At 41.5% G+C, this 19,793-nt stretch overlaps 1 protein-coding gene across 19 annotated transcripts in view; it reads left to right on the top strand.

Annotated features, from left to right (window-relative positions):
• The window catches only part of CAST (calpastatin), a 60,165-nt gene extending 40,763 nt beyond the window's left edge, over nt 1–19,402 (top strand). For 11 of the 19 annotated variants that reach the window (XM_015849668.3, XM_085528728.1, XM_015849666.3 and 8 more), the window contains 14 exons: nt 2,270–2,374; nt 2,681–2,782; nt 9,253–9,354; nt 10,226–10,309; nt 11,072–11,119; nt 11,250–11,339; nt 11,879–11,977; nt 13,034–13,135; nt 13,540–13,632; nt 14,451–14,504; nt 14,921–15,010; nt 16,881–16,960; nt 17,357–17,423; nt 18,121–19,402. In XM_015849668.3, the coding sequence (XP_015705154.1) occupies nt 2,270–2,374; nt 2,681–2,782; nt 9,253–9,354; nt 10,226–10,309; nt 11,072–11,119; nt 11,250–11,339; nt 11,879–11,977; nt 13,034–13,135; nt 13,540–13,632; nt 14,451–14,504; nt 14,921–15,010; nt 16,881–16,960; nt 17,357–17,414 (1,107 nt within the window). In that variant the 3' untranslated portion in view covers nt 17,415–17,423; nt 18,121–19,402. Of the gene's footprint in view, nt 1–2,269; nt 2,375–2,680; nt 2,783–6,003; nt 7,257–9,252; nt 9,355–10,225; nt 10,311–11,071; nt 11,120–11,249; nt 11,340–11,878; nt 11,978–13,033; nt 13,136–13,539; nt 13,633–14,450; nt 14,505–14,920; nt 15,011–16,880; nt 16,961–17,356; nt 17,424–18,120 lie in introns of those variants that run through there. The other 8 variants (XM_085528729.1, XM_015849667.3, XM_085528735.1 and 5 more) reach the window with 2 other exon arrangements.
• The last annotated feature ends 391 nt before the right edge of the window (nt 19,403–19,793 follow it).

The raw sequence follows: 19,793 nt of genomic DNA, 5'->3' as shown, positions 1-19,793 counted from the left end.
TACTGGCTGTGAAAGAGGAGATCAAAGTAAGAGAAGTATATAGAGGTTACTTACGTATTGAAGAGTTACAGAAATAACTGCTAACACAAAGAAAAGGTTTTGTAAAGAAGCAGTGTAAGGTACCCTATAGAAGTCTGCTTGAGCAATTGAAATACAGAGAGGTAAGGTAGGAAAGTCAGTGTTATCTTGACAGTTAGTCATCAAATATGAGGTAGTATAACTGGAAAGTGGCAAAAAGGTCCTGCTGACATTTTTCTAAATAAAGAGATTGACTTAGACTTCTCAAGAAGCATCTCTATTATGGCTTAGAAAGTGCAAGATAGATTGAATGGACTAAAGAAAAAGTTCAATGGTTATTTGAAAAAGTACAAAAGGAAAAGAAAAAATAAACAAACAAAAAAAAGAAATAGAAAAAGAAAAGGAACAGAAGAGAAAGGAAATGAAATACGGTGACTTAAAGAGTGATGTCAAAATATCTGGGCTAGAACTGGAAAAGTACAGTTAACCTTTGTTCTTCTGAGACGTCAGGACCAATCTCAGTGAAAATGGAACAGTGCTTTTGTAACAAAAATGTGAATCCGTTTTCAGTATTGAAGCTTGAAGTATGGAGGAAGACAAAGACAGTGATGAAAAGACTTTACCTCTCTATAAATTTGTGTATGTCAAATCTTAGACATCCAGCCATCTGAATGGGTGGTGTGTTAGAAGCTGCCAAACATGTCACAAGAAAAAAGAGAAGCCTTTGAGGGAACCAGAACTGATGTTAGGAGACAAGTCCTCTTGTTTCACGAGGAGCACGAGGAAAAATGTGCCTAGAAAAAAAATACTCCAAAACAGGAGCAGAGTGTGAATTAGAAGAGGCTGATCCATAGTGTGAATGAGGTCCAGTACCAAAGCAAAACAAGACGTCTTATACCAAAAGAATGAAGTTGTTAGCAGAAGGATAAGTATTCCTGTGCTCTTATACCCCAATCAATCTGAGACATGAGTATAATTGAATATTTGACATGTCAGGTGTATAAATGTTTCATGTGTTGGCTTTTTTTTTCTTTATTCTATTTTTTTTTCCCTCTGTACTATGTCTCACTTTGTAATTTGAAGAAGGCAGTTTTCAGCAAGTCATATTAGCCAGTATTCCCGTGCTGTCGTCAGTAATTTAGATCTGTGAAATTGAAAGCAACAAAGTTAAAAACATTCTGTCACTAGCTGACTAATCTTCAAATCACTTATCATCTCATACTCAGTTCCTGGGAAGTGCAGAGTCAGTTATTTTCATGATTTCAACTGAACTTCTTTGTTTTGTGTGCCCTTAACTACACGTGGCATGATTACTTTTCTGAAAAAAGCTGATTTTCCTAAATGCTTCTACGAGGTAGCAGTTTAAAGAGCAACTCAGTAGTTATGAAAAGTGGGACTTTTTGTGATTAAATAGCTTAGAAATACTTAGGGAAACTGACCAACAAAAGGAACAGTGTGAGAGGGATAAAGATAAGAGCATCCTTTAGGAATATCATAATATGTATTGTGAACTTAGTCAAATTATTTTGAATAAATATTCATTTACTAAATGAATTCCACATAGCAATTGAATGGTTATCACTGATATTAAATCAGCTGATATATTGGTGTTATCCTAAAAGCTGGACAGATCACGGGAGCATTTGCAATAAGTCACAGAACTAACTAGATCACAGAGTACTAAATCACATAGCATCAACAAATTCCAATAGTTCTCACAGCAGGGAAGTAAGGTTGCAATTTATTCACTTTTCCCTGGCGTATTTGCAGGGGAACACTTGGAGTGTCAGCAGTCACTGCATGAGCTGAGAACTGCTAAGTAACACTTCCTCTGAAGGAACTGTACTTCTGCTGGGAGAAAATTAAAATGTGCAAATCATATTGTGATTTTTTTGTTGTTATTTTTGTTTGTTTGTTTTTGTAGTGAGAAAGTTGTTTGTTCATTTTCAGTAGCCCAGTAAACTGCATTGAACATAATGTTCCCTAAGTTTTGCACATAACATTCTCTACAGTTATGTTGGCTTTTAATATCAAGGAAACTGACTCATTCTGATTTTTGTTGTTGCTGGGTTTGTCTTTTTAGTTCCTTGCACTGTAAAATTCATGTTTTTTGGATGTAAATGTCAGAGGTTATTTTGGTGTAGGCTACAGAAGTTTGTCTGCTTTCTGAAAACCTGAAGTATAATTCATGAAAAATAAATGAGAAATAGACAGTGAGTCACCCATACCACATATGTCCTTTTCGTTGCAGCCTTTGAGTGAATCTGACCTTGTTGATGAATTTTCAAAAGACTTTGCCAGCCCTGCACAGCCTGCAGTAGAATCCAAACCTTCAAAGCCCAGCAGCACATCCAAAGTAAGTCTAGTTCACTGAAAATGAGAACAGTAAGTGCTTTGTTAAGACTGGATACTGATGGTGTTCATTCATTCAAGAAGAAATATTTTCATTTTATTTTTTATTTTTGTGTTGTTTCAGTGGATCCTGCATTATGTCAACTCTGTCATTTAGTCTTTAATTGAAGGGCATCTAGCTTTAAATTTGGACTCTTTTTTCCCCCTTATTTTGTACTGTATTTTTATAAAGCAAAACAAAACACTTCACAGATATCTGTGGGGTTTCTAAGTATATTCAGTAAAATGCAATGCATCTTTTCTGTTTCAGAAGCCTTCTGCTCCTGCATCTGGAAAAACTGCAAAGGATGAAGTAGTCCCTCGTGCCACAGCTTGCTCTGTGCAGTCTTCAGCTCCAACATCTGCATCTTCTGTGAGTAGTTGGAGCTAATGGCAACCTCACCATCCTCGTGACAAATAGTTTCTTTCCAGTATTTAATTCAAATATTGTCTTTTAGTATAAAGCCATTACATCCAGCCAGTTCCTTATCCTCCAAATGGCCCATCTGTAAAATCCGCGTCTCATCAGTAGAGACACAAGAATAATGTGTGGAACAGTGTTAGATGCTTTGCTCAAGTCAGATAAATGACACCAGTTGCTCTTCTTTTATCCACCAGTACTCCTGCCCCATCATGAAAGATCATGAACTCCGACAGACATGATTTCCCTCTACTTGAGCAATGCTGGCTGTTCACAGTAACCTCTTTGTTTTGCACACGTAATTTCCAGTAAGATCTGCTCCATGATCTTGTTGGGCACAGAGATGAGGCTGACTGACCTTCAGTTTGCTAGGTTTTTCTTTTTTCCCTTTTCAGGAATTGGTAATATCCATTTCACCAATCTCAGTGGAGGTTTAGTTCACTGAACTGCCATAATTTCTCAAATACGGCTTAACAGCTTTATCCACAAGTTCCCTCAGGATCTTCAGATGCACCTCATCAGATTTTGTGACCTTGTACATCTTCTGGTTCATTAGATGGTTTTGAACCTGATCTTGTGCAATGGGCAGTTCTCCCAGTCCCTACCTTTGGATTCTGAGGCTTACACAGTATGGTTAGAACACTTGCCAGGGAAAATGAGGCAAATAAGTCATTGAGTCCCTCAGCCTCCAGTGTATCTCAAGAAACCAAGTCTTTCTGTTTTGTCCATTCAAGAGAAAGCTCACATTTTTCCTTGTCTTCCTTTTATCCCTGGTTTGCTTGTAGCAAGGCTTTCTTGTTGCCCTTGATGTCCCTTGCCAAATTTGCTTTCAGGGCTTCAGCTTTCCCAGCCTGGTCCCTGGATGTTTGGACAGTGTGTCTGTATTTCTCTCAGGTTAGCCATCCTTGCTTTCATTTTCTTCAGACTTCTTTAAGTTTTAATTTGACCAGATTTTCTTGTTCATCCTTTAATCTTTACCCATAAGCTCTCAGTCAATTTCTGTCTACCCCCAGGCAGAGTTCCGTGCACCCCAGATGGTCTTTGACATTGAAGGAAACACCCCCTCCTCATCTCCCCTGTTTACTCATCCCAGGAGCCTTCATCTTTCCATTACAGTATTCAAGTCATGAGATCCATGCCACCACTTATCCATGATGCCAGTAAGAGCATAGCCCCACGAATGTGACATGTATTTGCATAGAGTAATTTAAGTTTGGCCCCTGGTGAAGTTGACTTACTGGCTTCTAGAGAGGATTCTAGTGTATGTCAGACTTAAAAGGAAAGGTCAACAGGGAAGTTAACAGAGGAATTTGAACTGGCGGTTCTTGGTATCTGCTCTAGCCCTCAGTGCTACGAAAGGCGACTTTCTGATCGCCGAAGTCGCCTGATTCGGAGCCGTCCCGGACCGATCAGCAGCGGCTGACCGCGTGGTCAAGGGGGATCTCGGGCGGTTCCTTCAAGCAGGGAACCCCCGGGTAGAGGAGAAGCCCGGCAGCTCTCAGGGAGCAGCTGACGCAGCCGCTGACGCAGCGTGTGGGCGTTCCCTGCCTACGGAGGGAGATTTAAACGGGCACATTGCTCGGCAGAATCCTTTCTGATCGCCGAAGTCGCCTGATTCGGAGCCGTCTCGGACCGATCAGCAGCGGCTGACCGCGTGGTCAAGGGGGATCTCGGGCGGTTCCTTCAAGCAGGGAACCCCCGGGTAGAGGAGAAGCCCGGCAGCTCTCAGGGAGCAGCTGACGCAGCCGCTGACGCAGCGTGTGGGCGTTCCCTGCCTACGGAGGGAGATTTAAACGGGCACAAGGAGGGCAGCGACTAGTCGCTGCCCACCAGAAACGGTCAGGAGGAGGCGGGGCTCGTGCACCTCTTGACTTCCTGTTTCAGCTCTGGTAAGTATTCTGCTCCGACATGGGTGCTCCCCGGCGAAAGGCTGCTGCCAGAAATACTGAGGAGGCCAAGACAAGGGTCCCGATCTCACAGAAACGGGAGGCAGCAACCAAGAAGACTGCAGAGACCCAGACTGAGGTCCTGCACACGTCTTATAGGAAGGCTGCTGCCAAAATGTCTGAGGAAACTCAGACTGAGCCCCCAACCCAAGATGCTGGTGTGCAGGTCTCTGGCTGTACTGAGTGCCTGAGCCTGGCCCTTGCAGTGCTCGGTGAGGGAGGCAGTGATTGTGTTCACTGTGACCAGGTGAACTACTTGCTCAGCCTCGTAGTTGACCTGAAGGAGGAAGTGGAGAGGCTGAGGACTATAAAAGAGTGTGAGAGGGAGATTGACTGGTGGTGTCAGTCCCTCTCAGCCTCAAGTTCTCAGCACACAGTCGAGGCTCCTAATGGAGCATGTCAGCCCCTGCCACCTCACAAACAGGTGGTAAAGGGGAACCAGCCAGCTGGCAACACTGCAGCCGGCCCCCTGTCCTCTGTTCCCCCCAGCAGTAACTTGAGAAGGGAGGAGGAGTGGAAACGGGTACCTGCTCGACGGAAGGGGCATCCTCCATCACGACCATCCCCGGCTCCCCAGGTGCCTCTGCGAAACCGGTTTGAGGCCCTGCAACTTGAGGGGGGGACTAGTGAGAATATGGAAACAGGTGCACCCATGAGGTTGCCACAGGTGAAGCGGTCACCCCGAAGCCTCAAGACTGCTTCTACACGTAAGGACAGAAGGGTGATTGTTGTAGGTGACTCCCTTCTGCAAGGAACAGAAGGCCCTATATGCCGGCCTGACCCTACCCGCAGAGAAGTGTGCTGCCTTCCTGGGGCACGGGTCAGGGACATTTCAAAGAAAATTTCTAGATTGATTCATCCTTCAGACTACTACCCACTTTTAATAATTCAGGCTGGCAGTGAGGAAGTTGGCAAGCAAAGCCTGAGGTCCATCAAGAAAGACTTCAGGGGAATGGGGCGAATACTTGAAGGAGCTGGGGTGCAGGTGATCTTTTCTTCTATGCCTGTGGTGTCAGGAAAAGGTACAGGGAGGATCCAAAAAACCCATCTCTTAAACAGATGGCTTAAGAGCTGGTGCAGACACAAGAATTTCGGCTATTTTGACCATGGGGCAATCTACACTGCACCTGGAATGATGGCTGCTGATGCAAGCAGCCTGTCCCTGAGGGGTAAGAGGGTATTAGCTGAAGAATTAGCGGGACTCATTGATAGGTCTTTAAACTAGGAATGAAGGGGGAAGGGGGCAAAATAAGGGCTACTGGGGTTGAACGGTGCATTCAAGGGATTGTACCAAACTCCGTGGGCAATGATTGCAGAGTGCAAAAGGAGGGAGTAGGGCAGGGGGATGCTGGGGATGCTGCTGTTCTAGCGGATCCTGGATCACTTATGAAGGTGGTGAGACGGACAGCCCGGCTGAAGTGCCTTTATACTAATGCACGGAGCCTGAGTAACAAGCAGGAGGAACTGGAAACTGTGATGCACTCTGAAAATTATGACATTGTTGCTATCACAGAAACATGGTGGGATGACTCCCACAATTGGGATACTACCATCGATGGCTATAGGCTCTTTAGGAGAGATAGGCGAGGTAGGAAGGGTGGGGGAGTTGCTCTTTATGTCAGAGATTGGATAAACTGTGAGGAGCTCCCCATGAGAAACAGTCAAGAACAGGTTGAGAGCCTGTGGGTTAGGATTAGAGATGGGACTAATAAAGGACAGCTGGTATTAGGGGTATACTACAGGCCACCTGATCAAGGGGAGGCTGCTGATGAGGCTTTCTTGCTCCAGATGCGTGAGGCATCTAGCTCACAGGCTCTTGTCCTGGTGGGGGACTTCAACCATCCGGACATCTGTTGGGAAAACCACACGGCGAGCTGCAAGAGCTCCAGAAGGCTCTTGGAATCCATTGATGATAGCTTTCTGGTTCAGGTGTTGGACAGACCGACCAGAGGTCAAGCGTTGCTGGACCTGCTGCTCACCAACGCTGAGGAGATCATCAAAGGCGTCAAGGTTGGAGGATGCCTGGGCTCCAGCGACCATGCCCTGATTGAGTTTGTGATCTCAAGCGATGTGGGCCTGGCAAAGAGCAGGACCAGGATGCTGAACTTTAGAAGAGCTGACTTCAAGCTTCTCAATGGAATGCTGGCCAAGATCCCCTGGCGCGCTGCCCTCAAAGATAAGGACGTTGAGGAGAGCTGGCTACTGTTCAAGGATGCCCTCCTGGCAGCACAAGAGGTCTCCATTCCCCTGATTAAGAAAGTGGGCAGGAGAGGTAGAAAACCGGCATGGCTCAGCAAGGACCTGCTAAGAGAACTGAGGGTGAAGAAAGGGGTGTACAAGCTCTGGAAACAAGGCTGTGTCACCCGGGAAGAATACAGGGATGCCGTCCGAACTTGCAGACGTGGGATCAGGAAAGCCAAGGCGCAGGCAGAACTGAACTTGGCGAGGGACGTGAAAAACAATAAGAAAACCTTCTACAGGTACATTGGCCAGAAGAGACAGGCCAAAATGGGCGTACCTACTCTGGTAAATTTAAAAGGAGAAATGGCTTCAACAGATGAAGAGAAAGCTGAGGTGCTGAATGAGTTCTTCACCTCGGTCTTCACTGGTGGCCAGGATTCTAGTCTTTTTCACGTCCCTAAGTCTTGCACCCCCATACCTCTATGTGGGGACCAAGGAGGTAAATCCCTCCCCACTGTAAGGGTAGAGCAAGTCCGAGAGTGCCTCCTTAGACTGAATGAGTATAAGTCTAGGGGGCCAGATGGCGTGCATCCCAGGGTCCTGAAGGAGCTGGCTGAGGTGGTTGCTGAGCCGCTCTCCATCATATTTGAGAAGTCGTGGCTGTCAGGTGAGGTCCCGGATGATTGGAGGAAGGGTCACATCACTCCCATTTACAAGAAGGGGAGCAGGGAGGACCCAGGTAACTACAGGCCGGTGAGTCTCACCTCTGTGCCTGGGAAGATTATGGAACAGATCCTCCTGGACAACATGCTTGATCACATAAAGAACGAGCATGTGATCCGAGACAGCCAGCACGGCTTCACCAGGGGAAGGTCATGCTTAACTAATCTTGTGGCCTTCTATGATGGAGTGACGGCGTTGGTGGATGAAGGGAAGGCGACCGATGTCATTTACCTGGACCTGAGCAAGGCCTTTGACATGGTCCCCCATCACATCCTCATCTCCAAATTGGAGGGAGGTGGATTTGATGGGTGGACAACTAGATGGATAAGCAATTGGTTGAAAGGCCGCAGACAGAGGGTGGTGGTCAATGGCTCTATGTCCAGGTGGAGGCCGGTAATGAGCGGCGTCCCTCAAGGGTCTGTCTTGGGACCGGTGCTCTTTAACATCTTTATTAATGACATCGATGAGGGAATGGAGTGCACCCTCAGCAAGTTTGCTGATGACACCAAGCTGAGTGGTGCAGTCGATACGGTGGAGGGAACGGATGCCATTCAGAGGGACCTTGACAGGCTGGAAAGCTGGGCTCGGGTGAACCTAATGAGGTTCAACACGGCAAAGTGCAAGGTTTTGCACTTGGGCCGGAAGAACCCCAGGCACCTGTACAGCCTGGGAGGAGTTGTCCTTGAGAGCAGCTCGGCAGAAAAAGACCTAGGGGTCCTGATAGATGAGAAACTTAACATGAGCCAGCAGTGCGCTCTGGCAGCCCGGAAAGCAAATGGGATCCTGGGCTCCATCAGGAGAGGGGTGGTCAGCAGGGATAGGGAGGTGATTGTCCCTCTCTACTCTGCTCTTGTGAGGCCCCATCTGGAGTACTGTGTCCAGGTGTGGAGCCCTCAGTACAAAAAAGATATGGAGATTTTGGAAAGGGTCCAGAGGAGGGCCACAAAGATGATCAGGGGGCTGGAGCACCTCCCCTATGAGGACAGGCTGAGGGAGTTGGGTTTGTTCAGCCTGGAGAAGAGAAGGTTGCGGGGTGACCTCATTGCAGCCTTTCAGTACCTGAAGGGAACTTACTCCCAGGAAGGGAGTAAACTCTTCGAAAGGGCTGATAATAGCAGGACTAGGGGAAATGGTTTTAAGTTGAAGGAGGGAAGATTTAGGTTGGATGTTAGGGGAAAGTTCTTTACTAGAAGAGTGGTTAGGTCCTGGAACAGGCTGCCCAGTGAGGTTGTGGATGCCCCGTCCTTGGAGGTGTTCAAGGCCAGGTTGGACGGGGCCCTGGGCAACCTGATCTAGTAAAGGTGTATGTTTGGTGGCCCTGCTAGGCAGGGGGGTTGGAACTACATGATCCTTGAGGTCCCTTCCAACCCGGGTAATTCTGTGATTCTGTGTGATTCTGTGAAAGGGATGCTGTTAGTGAATTTAATAAATACTTAGTGGAGAAGAGATTCTACATCAGTTTTCCACCTTCATTAATGTGTGTCTAGGAGGTGTAGTCTATGAGGAGTTTTCTTCAGCTGCAATGGAGTTCCAAACACATGATTATGTTCTACTGTATCAATACTCTTGCAGGTTGGTCATGAAGCTGATGAAGCACTAGAAGCCTTGTCCAGCAGTCTAGGAAAGAAGGAACCTGATCCAGCAGAAAAGAAACCTGCTGTGGACAAAGTTAAGGTAAAAAAAATAATCAGACCTCAAAAAATGCTCTGTTGGTATACATACCTTCATTGTTTCTGTATTTCCACAGGCTAAACAAGTCAGAGATAGCACTCACACTTTTAAAAAAAGAATATTTAGGTGTGAAACAAATTGTATTCTGCTTAGGAAATTCTAGTAGGATTTGAATACAGTGAGTACTTTGTGCCTGTTGGTAGTATTTCATCTTCTGTCAGCTTCTGAAAGCTGCTTTTGCTAGTGTATTACTGCAGAAGCAAAGCAGAGCTAACAAGTGTGTTGGAGTTGACATATAGTTTAGTCGTTTTCAGAAAGGAGCATTTATGATGATTTGTTTAAATCAGGAATGTCACTGTGGGCCGAGTGGTAATGAATGTAGCCAAAAAGAGAGAACAGCTCTTCTGGTGTGCTTGGAATGTGTCAAACAGAATTTTTTAAAGTTACTTTTACTGTGATGTCTTCCTTCTCATCTTCCAGTATAATTTGTATTGAGAGTAGTCCTTTATGGATTTGGCTGCTGCATTCTCTGCAGTGAAGTTAGTTGCTGAGTGCATTTCAAACCAAGTCAGGAGTTTTGATCAGAGGTACGCTGCTGTTATGTTGTCGATTCACACTTGCCCATTTACTTAATGCTGCTGATCTTCACTGAGATATGTGGAGCTACTCTTGCTATTAGAAAGAGATATGAAGATAGGTAAAGCCTTTTTGAAGAGTGCTCTTTGAATTTGCATGAGATTTTTTCATCTGGCTTTTGTATTGAATTAGAAAGACTGATTTGAATTGGTGAACTGAAGACATTGAAAACTTGTGTATTTGAATTTCTGTTGAGATGTGACTGTTTGTTTTTATTAATTTCATTTTGCCTTCAAAGGAGAAAAACAAGCAGAAAGAACACAAAAAACTGGGTGAGGATGAAGAAACGATTCCTCCAGATTACAGATTAACAGATGCAAAGGTAAGAAATTTAATGTTCTGGTTTGGTTTTTTTTTTTCATTCCTCAATTCACATGATGAAACTGAAACCATATTACATTTTGATGTGTTTACTTAAGGCAGTTTTACACTATGTAAAAGTCATGGTTTGTACTTCCTGAATTATCTGACATCCTTCATTAGATGCCTACATAGGATCTGAAATGGTTTATGTGCAATTGCCTGCATATGAGTAATTTTCTTCAGATTAGTATGTTGGAGTCTTTCATCATATTGTAAAATTTAATAAATCATGACTAGTTAAAACTGTTGTTAAAAAAGTCCACAAAACAACAAACTTCAAGTGGATATTTTTACAGACAACACCACACAACTCATTTGATGCAGATGGTTTGCTTACATATAGCCAGGTGCTGCCCATCACTTGCCACAGGTACCAGTGTGACACTGCCTTTCTGGACTCTTCATTCAGCAGTATTGATACAAAGCTGGATCTTTTTTGATTCTGCTACTTATTTCCCTTGGAAACAGAAAATTAAGGGAGTCTGGAATCCACACACTGGAAAACTTTTAAATAGACATTATGCTTTTATGTTGGAGGACCTTGATTTTTTTTTTTTTTTTTATGAGTCCTTGGGTAATGGAAGTAAATGCTAGGAATTGCTAATTAGATCTCTTTCTTTTGTACTACTATCTGTCAGTAAGTAAATTCCATCAGACTTGTTGTATTGCATGGTCATTTAAGGACTGCTTGATATAATGTAAGGGAATTTTTCTTTTGTAGGATAAAGATGGAAGACCACTGTTAAAGAAACCTGAAGAAGAGTCCCAGGTAAAGTGAACAATTACATATTTAGAGGACTGCTTCATTCATTAATTACTTACTCAAACATTTGTAAGATTTGCTAGTGTTAAGTTTTAGAATAGACCTTGCTGATATTTTTTGTCCTTTTCAATGATAGCCTATGAGTGAAAACGATCTGTTAGAAGGTTTGACCAAAGGATTTTCTCCAGCCCAATCTGCCCCAGTACCTACACAAACTGTAAAAAAGGTGAGTATATTTATCTCCTAAAAATGCGTTTTCATATAATATCAGTAACCTCGTGTTTTATTTTTTCCCTTAGTTTTTATGCAAATATTCCTGAGTAATTATATTTTAATCCTGTGCCAGGAAATTAGTGGAAGAGGGAGCAGAACTTAAGTAGTAAGACAAAAGCTGGACAAGTTAGCTTTTGCATCTTCTTACCAGTTGTGTGCATATATAGCACCTGAAGTAGAGACTGCTGAAAATGTTACCTGGTGATATAAGTGGGCTTTCTGAAATCTTACCTACTTATAGGTTGTGTGAAATGTGCCTTTGACTTAACTATGCCAGGTTTTAACCCAGTAGCTGAGATGGAATATTGAACGTGAGCAAGCTGAGATGCAGAATGCCTTCACTCTGCACTCAGGAAGACATTTCAATCTAAAATAAGTCAAGCTACAAAGGAAAAAAAAGTCCTTAAAAGACGATGTGGGCACTGCATTTAAAATATGTGGCATTTGATGAATATTTTTCTCTATTAGTAGTGAGGCTGTGTCTTGTTTCAGAAATCCAAGACGGGTAAAAAAACTGCAGATTCTTCGGATGTTATCTCTGCTTCTACAGTTTCCTCAGTGCACTCAGCAGCTCCTCTGGCTTCTACATCGGTAAGCAACATTTTCTTTAGATTCTTTTTTCAGACAAGACATTGATGAGTAGAGTTTGGAGTGTCATAAGACCAGTTTTACCAGTATAGGCCATTGTAAAGTTAAGTCATTAATTGTTAGTAACGGTTATTAAGATTAGAAGGTTTTTGTTTTTTTTTTTACTCTTGAAAATAGAGTTTGGGATGGTCTGGACATTTTGTGTTTGACTGACTTTGAAGACTGTTCTTTTTGTTATTTTGGTTTTTCTTTTTTCTGAATATTGGCATGTTTCAGTTTGTTCTTGAAAAGTCCCTGGCTGCCCTTTGAAAATGAGAACACAGTCTCATGGCTGATCCCTCCAGAACTACAGAGGACATCAGCAGGATTTGGCTTTTCTGTTCTGTAGATGAAGGATAGTTAGCTGTGTGCAAATAGCTTCATTTTTAGGTTTTGCTCTTTTAACAGAACCACACTATTCTTTTTGTAGTTTAGTTAATGTCAGTATCACATAAATAATAGCATAGTCATCATCGTAGTGGCATAGTCATTTTGTAAGCCTAAATGCGGACGAATTCATTGTCAGTGAAAGCCCGAGTAGTTCCACGACCTCTTTCTAATACCAGGACTTTTTTTGCATTGAGTTGTAATGTGTGTTGGGTTTATTTCCGTTTTGATATATGCAGTGAGAGCTCCCTCTAGCGTTGGCAACCTAATTTGAAAGGGGAGCGTAAAACAAACTAGTCTGCAGTGATAATAATTGCAAAGTGAATGACTCCTAACAAAAAAACAAACAGCAACACAATCTTTTTATAGTACTATTTTCATTAGTTCAGTTGTGTAACAAAACAGAACCATTAAAATCAATTCCATAACCCCTACTTGAAATTGTTTTCTGTCTGTCTTCAATATATAGATATTTTTTCCCCAGCTGTTATGACTACACTACAATTACAAACAGAGAACTATCTGTGCATTCTTCTCTGAATTGGACAAGACATGAATTAGTGCATTAGCTTAAAAAAACCCACAATATTTTCACAGCAGATTTGGTTTCTCACATATATTTCATTTTACTAGGGAGGAAAAGAGATGGATGATGCCTTGGATCTCTTGTCTGATTCCCTGGGACAGAGAGAACCTGATCCTGATGAGAACAAACCGGTTGTGGATAAAGTAAAGGTAACAAAAGGCAATATGAAACTTTTGCTATCTCAGGAAAGTGGAGATTTTAATTTATTATTACTATTATTTTATTTCTAAGCAGAAAGTCTTCAGTCAGTTGAATTCTTTTTGAATTTTGTCAAAGATGTTGAGTCACTTAATGTGTTTTATTATCTGGAGATAATTGTTTCAAAAGTGGCAGCTGTCACATTTTTATTTATTTTTTTTTTAAGGAATACTCACAGTTTTCTTACATTTATAATGTTTGTCAAATTTGACTGATTTTGTATTTGTCAAACCATTTCATGATTCACAAGAAAGAACAACCTCCTAAGTAGTAAACAGGTATCCAGTTCTAAAATGTAATAGGGACAGGGAAACAATACAAGTACTGAAATTCTTAAAAAAATAAATGCTTTCAGGAAAAAGCTAAATCTGAACACAGAGACAAACTTGGAGAAAGAGATGATACTATTCCACCTGACTATAAAAAACTTCTGGAGTCGTCTGATAAGGTAAGGAGAAACTGTGTTGGTTTTTACTTAACTGTTTTACTGTAATGCTAGAAATTTGTGCACATATGCCAGTCTTTCCTCTGTGGAATTACAGTGAGAACAGTGATGCTGGACAGGGAAGTAAGTGTGTGTGATATATTAATGTGTTAACATTCAGTTTGTAAATCTTATATACTTGAGAGAAGCTGTGTGCATCCTTTCATACACTTGATTTCTAGAAGAAACAATAATCAAAGTTGTGTTTTATAAGCAGTCTGAAAAAAAAATTAATCAATTATAACAAGCCAGTAGCAATGATCATGAATATTCAGCAGTTTTCAGTTATACTGGAGCAGTTTCTTAGTTGTTCCAGAAAACCAGTAAAACGAATACCATATCAACCTTTAAAAAGATGTTGTTTATAGTCATAGTACACATGAGCTGTTTACAAACCTTATATAATAATGCTTATTCTTTCTAGGTAGCTTCTAGTCTGAGAGCTAAGTAAATATGCAAGTGTAACCTTTGTAATATACCTGAGGCACTGTGGGACGGCCATTCACTGTGACAAGTGACTACTCTGACAGTGATTTGATCTGTTCTAGATCAAGAAACTGCCCTTCCAGTAGACTAAAAAGATAAAATTACAAGCATAGTCAGAAGAATAGAGAATGAAAATACATTCTGAACCAATTTTGAATATATATCACAGGTAGTACAGAAGTCAGGTCAGAATGGTTCAACTTTCAAAACTCCCTGTTTAATATGTAAGCATATATTGAAACATAAAAAGAATCTGACCAGCACAACTTGAAGATGTAATCTTTATTCCTTCAAAGGGTAAACCTGTCAAACCAGCACCAAAGGATGCTTCGAAAAACAAAGAACAAAAGGTAATATTTCTTACATTTTTGGCCTGTGATTGTTTGCTATGAACTCAGATTTATTAATTAATTTATTTATTAAATCTGTGTCATTTGGAGGCTTGTAGTTAACTTTAATGCAAAATGTCATAAGTACAGCTGAGTGCAGGAGGTAACAGGAAGAACAGGCAGCAAAACTTTTCTTAAGAATAACTATTCATTATAAATGCGCAACTGTGCTAGTAATGCTGGTATCTGGTATCCAAAGATACTGTGCAGTTTGGAAAACTCAAATAAATGTGTCTGTTCTGTAAAGGTCATGTATATAGGATGTGTATAAGGTTTGCATATTTATATAAAAGTTGATTAAGCCGTTAAATGCCTTATACAATAATTTGGGCTTTAGGAGTTAGCACGTATTAACTTCATAATTAAAATTATTGCAGAAGCCTACGGATGACTCTGCTGCTATTGATGCGTTGTCAGATGACTTTGATAGTAGTCCAAAGACTTCTGCCACACCACAGCACTCAAAGGTAGGACATTTTCTACTAATAACATACAAAAAAACCACCAACAACAACAACCAAAGAAACAGTTTTTCACTGTTCTGTGAAAGTTTTTTTCTTTGCCGTAACTCTCATAATATAATGATTCTTAATACTATAAGGAAAGTTTGATGTGTCCTCCCCGTACTTTGTGTTTGGAAGAAGTCATGTTTGTGGTGTCTGGGATCTTGTAGAGTGATTAGGTAGGCTTGGAGGTGATTTAAGCAGAGAATTCTGATAATGGGTTTTGTACAGAAAAAGCAAAAGTGGGCAGATAAATCTTTGGCTTGTGATGTGTGCACTACCTCGCAGTATCATGGAATAGCCTGGGACCACAATGATCATTGAGTTCTAACCCCCCTGCTATGTGCAGGGTCACCAACCACCAGAGAGGCTGCCCAGAGCCACATCCAGCCTGGCCTTGAATGCCTCCTGGGATGAGGCATCCACAGCCTCCTTGGGCAACCTGTTCCAGTGTGTCACCAACCTCTGTGTGAAAAATCTCCTCCTAATCTCTAACCTAAACCTCCCTGTCTCTTAATGGCTTAAAGCCATTCCCCCTTATCCTATCACTATCCACCCTCATAAACAGCCATTCCCCCTCCTGTTTGTATGCGCCCTTCAAGTACTGGAAGTTGTAGGCTGGAAGTCACAGAATCATAAACCATAGAAAGACTTAGGTTGGAAAGGACCTTAAGAATCATCTAGTTCAAGAGTGTTTTCAAAGAAATGCTAGAACTGGAGAAGAGTTTTAAGTATGTTAGAGAAAATTTCATTGCCAACAAAAAAGGTCGAGGAGGAATGCACTAGAGAAGTTATTATACTGAGAAAAGTAGTATTTGTCATAGAATTATCTGTAGCACAGCTGACAAACACCTGTCAGACATTTCCTGGAGGAGTTCTGTTTGTGTGTATGAAGTGAAGTAATAGTGTCGTTACAGTTAAATTTGTGAGAAAGGATGGCTGTGCTAGAGAAGAGTATTAAGAACGGGATGGGTTTGATCCACGTTTGAGGGGAAGCAGCACTGAGACTTGGTTTTTGATTGCTCTAACACATCCTTAACCTGGAATTTGCTATCTTGAGCTTAGACAGGGGATGATGTCCTGTATGGCTTTGAAACATCCACTGTGCCTTTTGTCACTGCCATGGTGAAAGGCATAGAAAATGACTGGGAGATGCTAAGGAAAAAGGGGTTGTTAGTCTGGAGGAGGAGACTGGGGGGAGACCTCATCACTTTTCCCAGTTGTCAGCAAGGAGGTTGCACTGAGAAGTGAGTTGGTTTCTTTTCTAGAGTGACAAGTAATAGAATGCAAGGCGACAGCCTCAAGCTGTGCCATGATAGGTTTTGATTGGCTGTGAGAAAGAATTTTTTCACAGAGGCTGGTCAAGCATTGGAATGGTCTGCCCAGTGCAGGGGTAGAGTCTTCACCACTGGAGGTACTTCAGAGACACGTGGATGCCGCACTAGGGGACATTATTTAGTGATGGCACTCAGTAGCCCAGGTTGGTGGTTGTCTTGGTGAACTCTGAAGTCTTTTCCAAGTTACGTGATTCTGTGATTTTAAGAGTTGTTTTATTTGGTGATGATCTTTTCAGCTAAATCTTTATTACTCTGTACTAAATACAGAATGTGCCCAAATACACCAGCCATTTTTTGTCTGTGTACTTTCTTGCACTTTATTTGCCCCAGTGTTAAGCTGGAATCCCAACTTTGAGCTAGTTTTGAATTAAGGAAAGTGGTTGTGTACGTGCAGCCTGCATCTGTGTATTTAAAATAATGTGTAAGGGCAGCTGTTTGAGTAAGAGACGTCAGTTTTGTAACGTGTTTGTAACTGTAATTATGTTTTTTCTTTGGAGTGTAGGAGAAAAGTGGAAAGGAAACAGTCACCACTAAGGCAACCTCGAAGGATGAAAGAAAGCCCAAGGATCATAAAAAGGTGGAAATATATTAGAATATGGACAGTCAAGGTTAATATGCACTGTAATTGTGACAGATGAGCAGCTGCAATTTGGATTTGTATTACGTGCGCCTACCTTGGAGAGAATTTTGCAGCAGCATGCTAACATCTGCTCTGAAAATGTTCTTTACATTTTAAGTGAAAGGATTTTTGTTTACTGTGAAATTGCTGCACATTCCTTTTGTATAGCAGCAGGACTGTCTTACAGTTTTCAGTATGAAAGTGGAAGGTCTTTAAATCCAGAAAGATGGGGTTTTTTTAAGGTTCTGAGTAGTGACTGAATCACTGTGATTTCTGATGAGTGTCTGTCAGTGTGTAAGTTTGGATTTAGCTTAGTTTGGTTTCACACTCTTTCTTGCTTTTTTTTCTCTCTAGGCAAGGGGACAGTCCTCCAGCAGCAAATCTGAGAAGCAGAAAACAAGCTAAACGTTAACCTTTCTAGGTGAGCTGTTTTCTTATCTTGGAGCTACCATAAAGACAATTCACGCTAGTGTTGTTAAAGCTAAGTTTTTAAACAGTTTTAATTAAAAGCAAATGGTGATTAGAGACAGAGAAACACATAGAATTACTCTGTACTTCAGTAGGGAATCCTATGCAGAAAAGGCCTTACCGTTCTTTTCATCTATCCCTGCAGCTAGTACAGAATTATTTCCCACATCTAAATTTCTTTAAACCCTTGTAATGTTAAGCATTACAAAGTGTACCATACCGATTCCTTAGTAACGCCTTCTACATGGAATTTACAAAGACCAGGCAGCATATGTTGACTGGTTTTTATATCTGGGACAGTTAACTTATGTCGTGATTTCTGTATCTCTCAGAAAAACAAAGCAAAGCAAGGAAGCAAAACGAAAAGGAACCCAAAAAACAACCCAGCAGAAGGTTCAGCTTGTTTTATCAGTAGATGAGCGAACCTAAGTCCTGTGTGAAGCCTTAGCAGTGGACATAATATGGGGGGGTACAAAGATGTGTAATTGCTCTGCATCTGCAGCAAGCTGATACACTTACTGCAGTGTCCCTTTAAAAAATGCCTCCTTTCTCTTGATATTTGGACTTCCTGGGTTTCCTTCTGTCACTAGATATTTTATAACTGTTGTATTTCCATGTTAATATTCTTTTTTTTTTTTTTTTTCCCTCAGGATGTTGGCACTTGATGTGAAAAGTCGTCTTTTTATTGGGGATAATAATTGCTGCAAAAGCTGGTGCAAAAAGCATGTAGCTATTCTAGGTGTTTTTTGTACTGTGGTATTTTCTGGACTTCCTTCGTATTTTCTTTTTTTTCCCCAGTAGATCAGTGTTTTTGTTTTTTTTTTCCTAACCTTTCATTTTATTGTACTGATATGCTTTAAATTTTTTTGTAATTTTCTTGAGTTTTCAGAGGAAAAGGATGCTTTATATTTGTAAGAAGTATATTTCAGAAATTAATAGCAATGCCAAAAAGAAATTGCAAACTTTTGCACATAATCTCCACATAGTGCCTGTAAATCTCAGAAGAATTTGCATGTGCTAGCAGTTTTAACATTGCGGTGAGTGTAATAAATATTCTGGAATATAATGAGCTTTAGTTATCACCAGCAGATCTCAGCCTGGCTGTACACAGTCTTTCCTGATGTTTTTCACTGTAAGAAACCACAGATAAGCTGTGGATGCGTAAGGAATGAGAAACTGGTGATCAGCTGCTTCATCAGGAATAATAAAACACGTATTTGCCTTAACTGCAGCTAAAACCATAGCAAAACCACTCCAGATAATATGGACTTTTTTTTTTTTTTTTTTTTTAAATTGCAATTGCATCTGTGCTCTTTCATAATTTCAGGAGTCTCCTGGACTGAACAAATAAAGATCACAGTGTAACACCACCACCATTATAATCACACACAAAACAAAAAAGGACGTTCATAAGCCTTAGCAGAGATCAAAGAGAAATTAAAGTAGACAGGTGGGCTTTTTGTTTGTTCGTTTGTTTGTTTGTTTTTCCTTTTTTGCTGTTTCTGGTCCTTGCTTCTGTTCCTCACACTCAGGAGAGAATGCAGTAGAACAGAACTGAATGCAGCAAGGAACAATGTCATTTTCACCAAGTCTTCATGATAACGGGCAAGAGCAGGCACCCTCAATTACGTCTGCTACAGATAGAGCTTTTGGGACCTAGGCATACCAAGTTCTTCCATTTGTTTACCTCTGTCTTTATTACTTGCAAAACATCTTTTTGCACATCCTTACACATGTATTGCTTTGCTGTTAGCTTACCGAAGGTCATACTAGGGTCAGTATTTGCAATGATTCCATTACCTGATTCTAGTATGAAGTGTGGCAGACGGAGGTGGCCTTGAGGTGGAAGTTGGATGATAATCAGAATTTTGACTGTACTTTGCAGTCTGTACTGAGAACCTGTGTCACACTAATAAAGTTTTTAAGGATGCACTGCCATGTTTCTAGCTTTTTTATTCACCGAAGCTGTTATGTGAATAGTTGTTGGAAGGTGAAAGCAAGAATTTATATTATGTGCAATTATAAAAATACACTGGCCTATTAAAACTGAATGCGTGTCTAAAAAAAACCAAAATGGTTGTCAGAGGTGCTTCATGAAGCCCTCCATAGTCTGACTGTGAGCCAGCTACAGGTCCTTCCTCCTTGCCCTTGGTTTTCCATGCTGTATATTAGCTAAGTAGGGCCAAAATGGGCCTCAGGCCCAGCGCAGAGTTTTACACACAGGAGTTTTCAGAAAAAAAATGATTATTTTGCTGAATAAGTCCAGTTAGAATCTGGGACATATGATGATGAACGGTCATTCTCAAGAGACTGAAAGAAACCC

The sequence above is a fragment of the Coturnix japonica genome, chromosome Z (genome assembly GCF_054131305.1).
Source record: "Coturnix japonica strain WE chromosome Z, WE-NBRP24, whole genome shotgun sequence".
Taxonomy (NCBI): Eukaryota; Metazoa; Chordata; class Aves; order Galliformes; family Phasianidae; genus Coturnix; species Coturnix japonica.
Note: the sequence above shows the minus strand (reverse complement) of the source record. Positions and strands in the feature narration are given on the sequence as shown.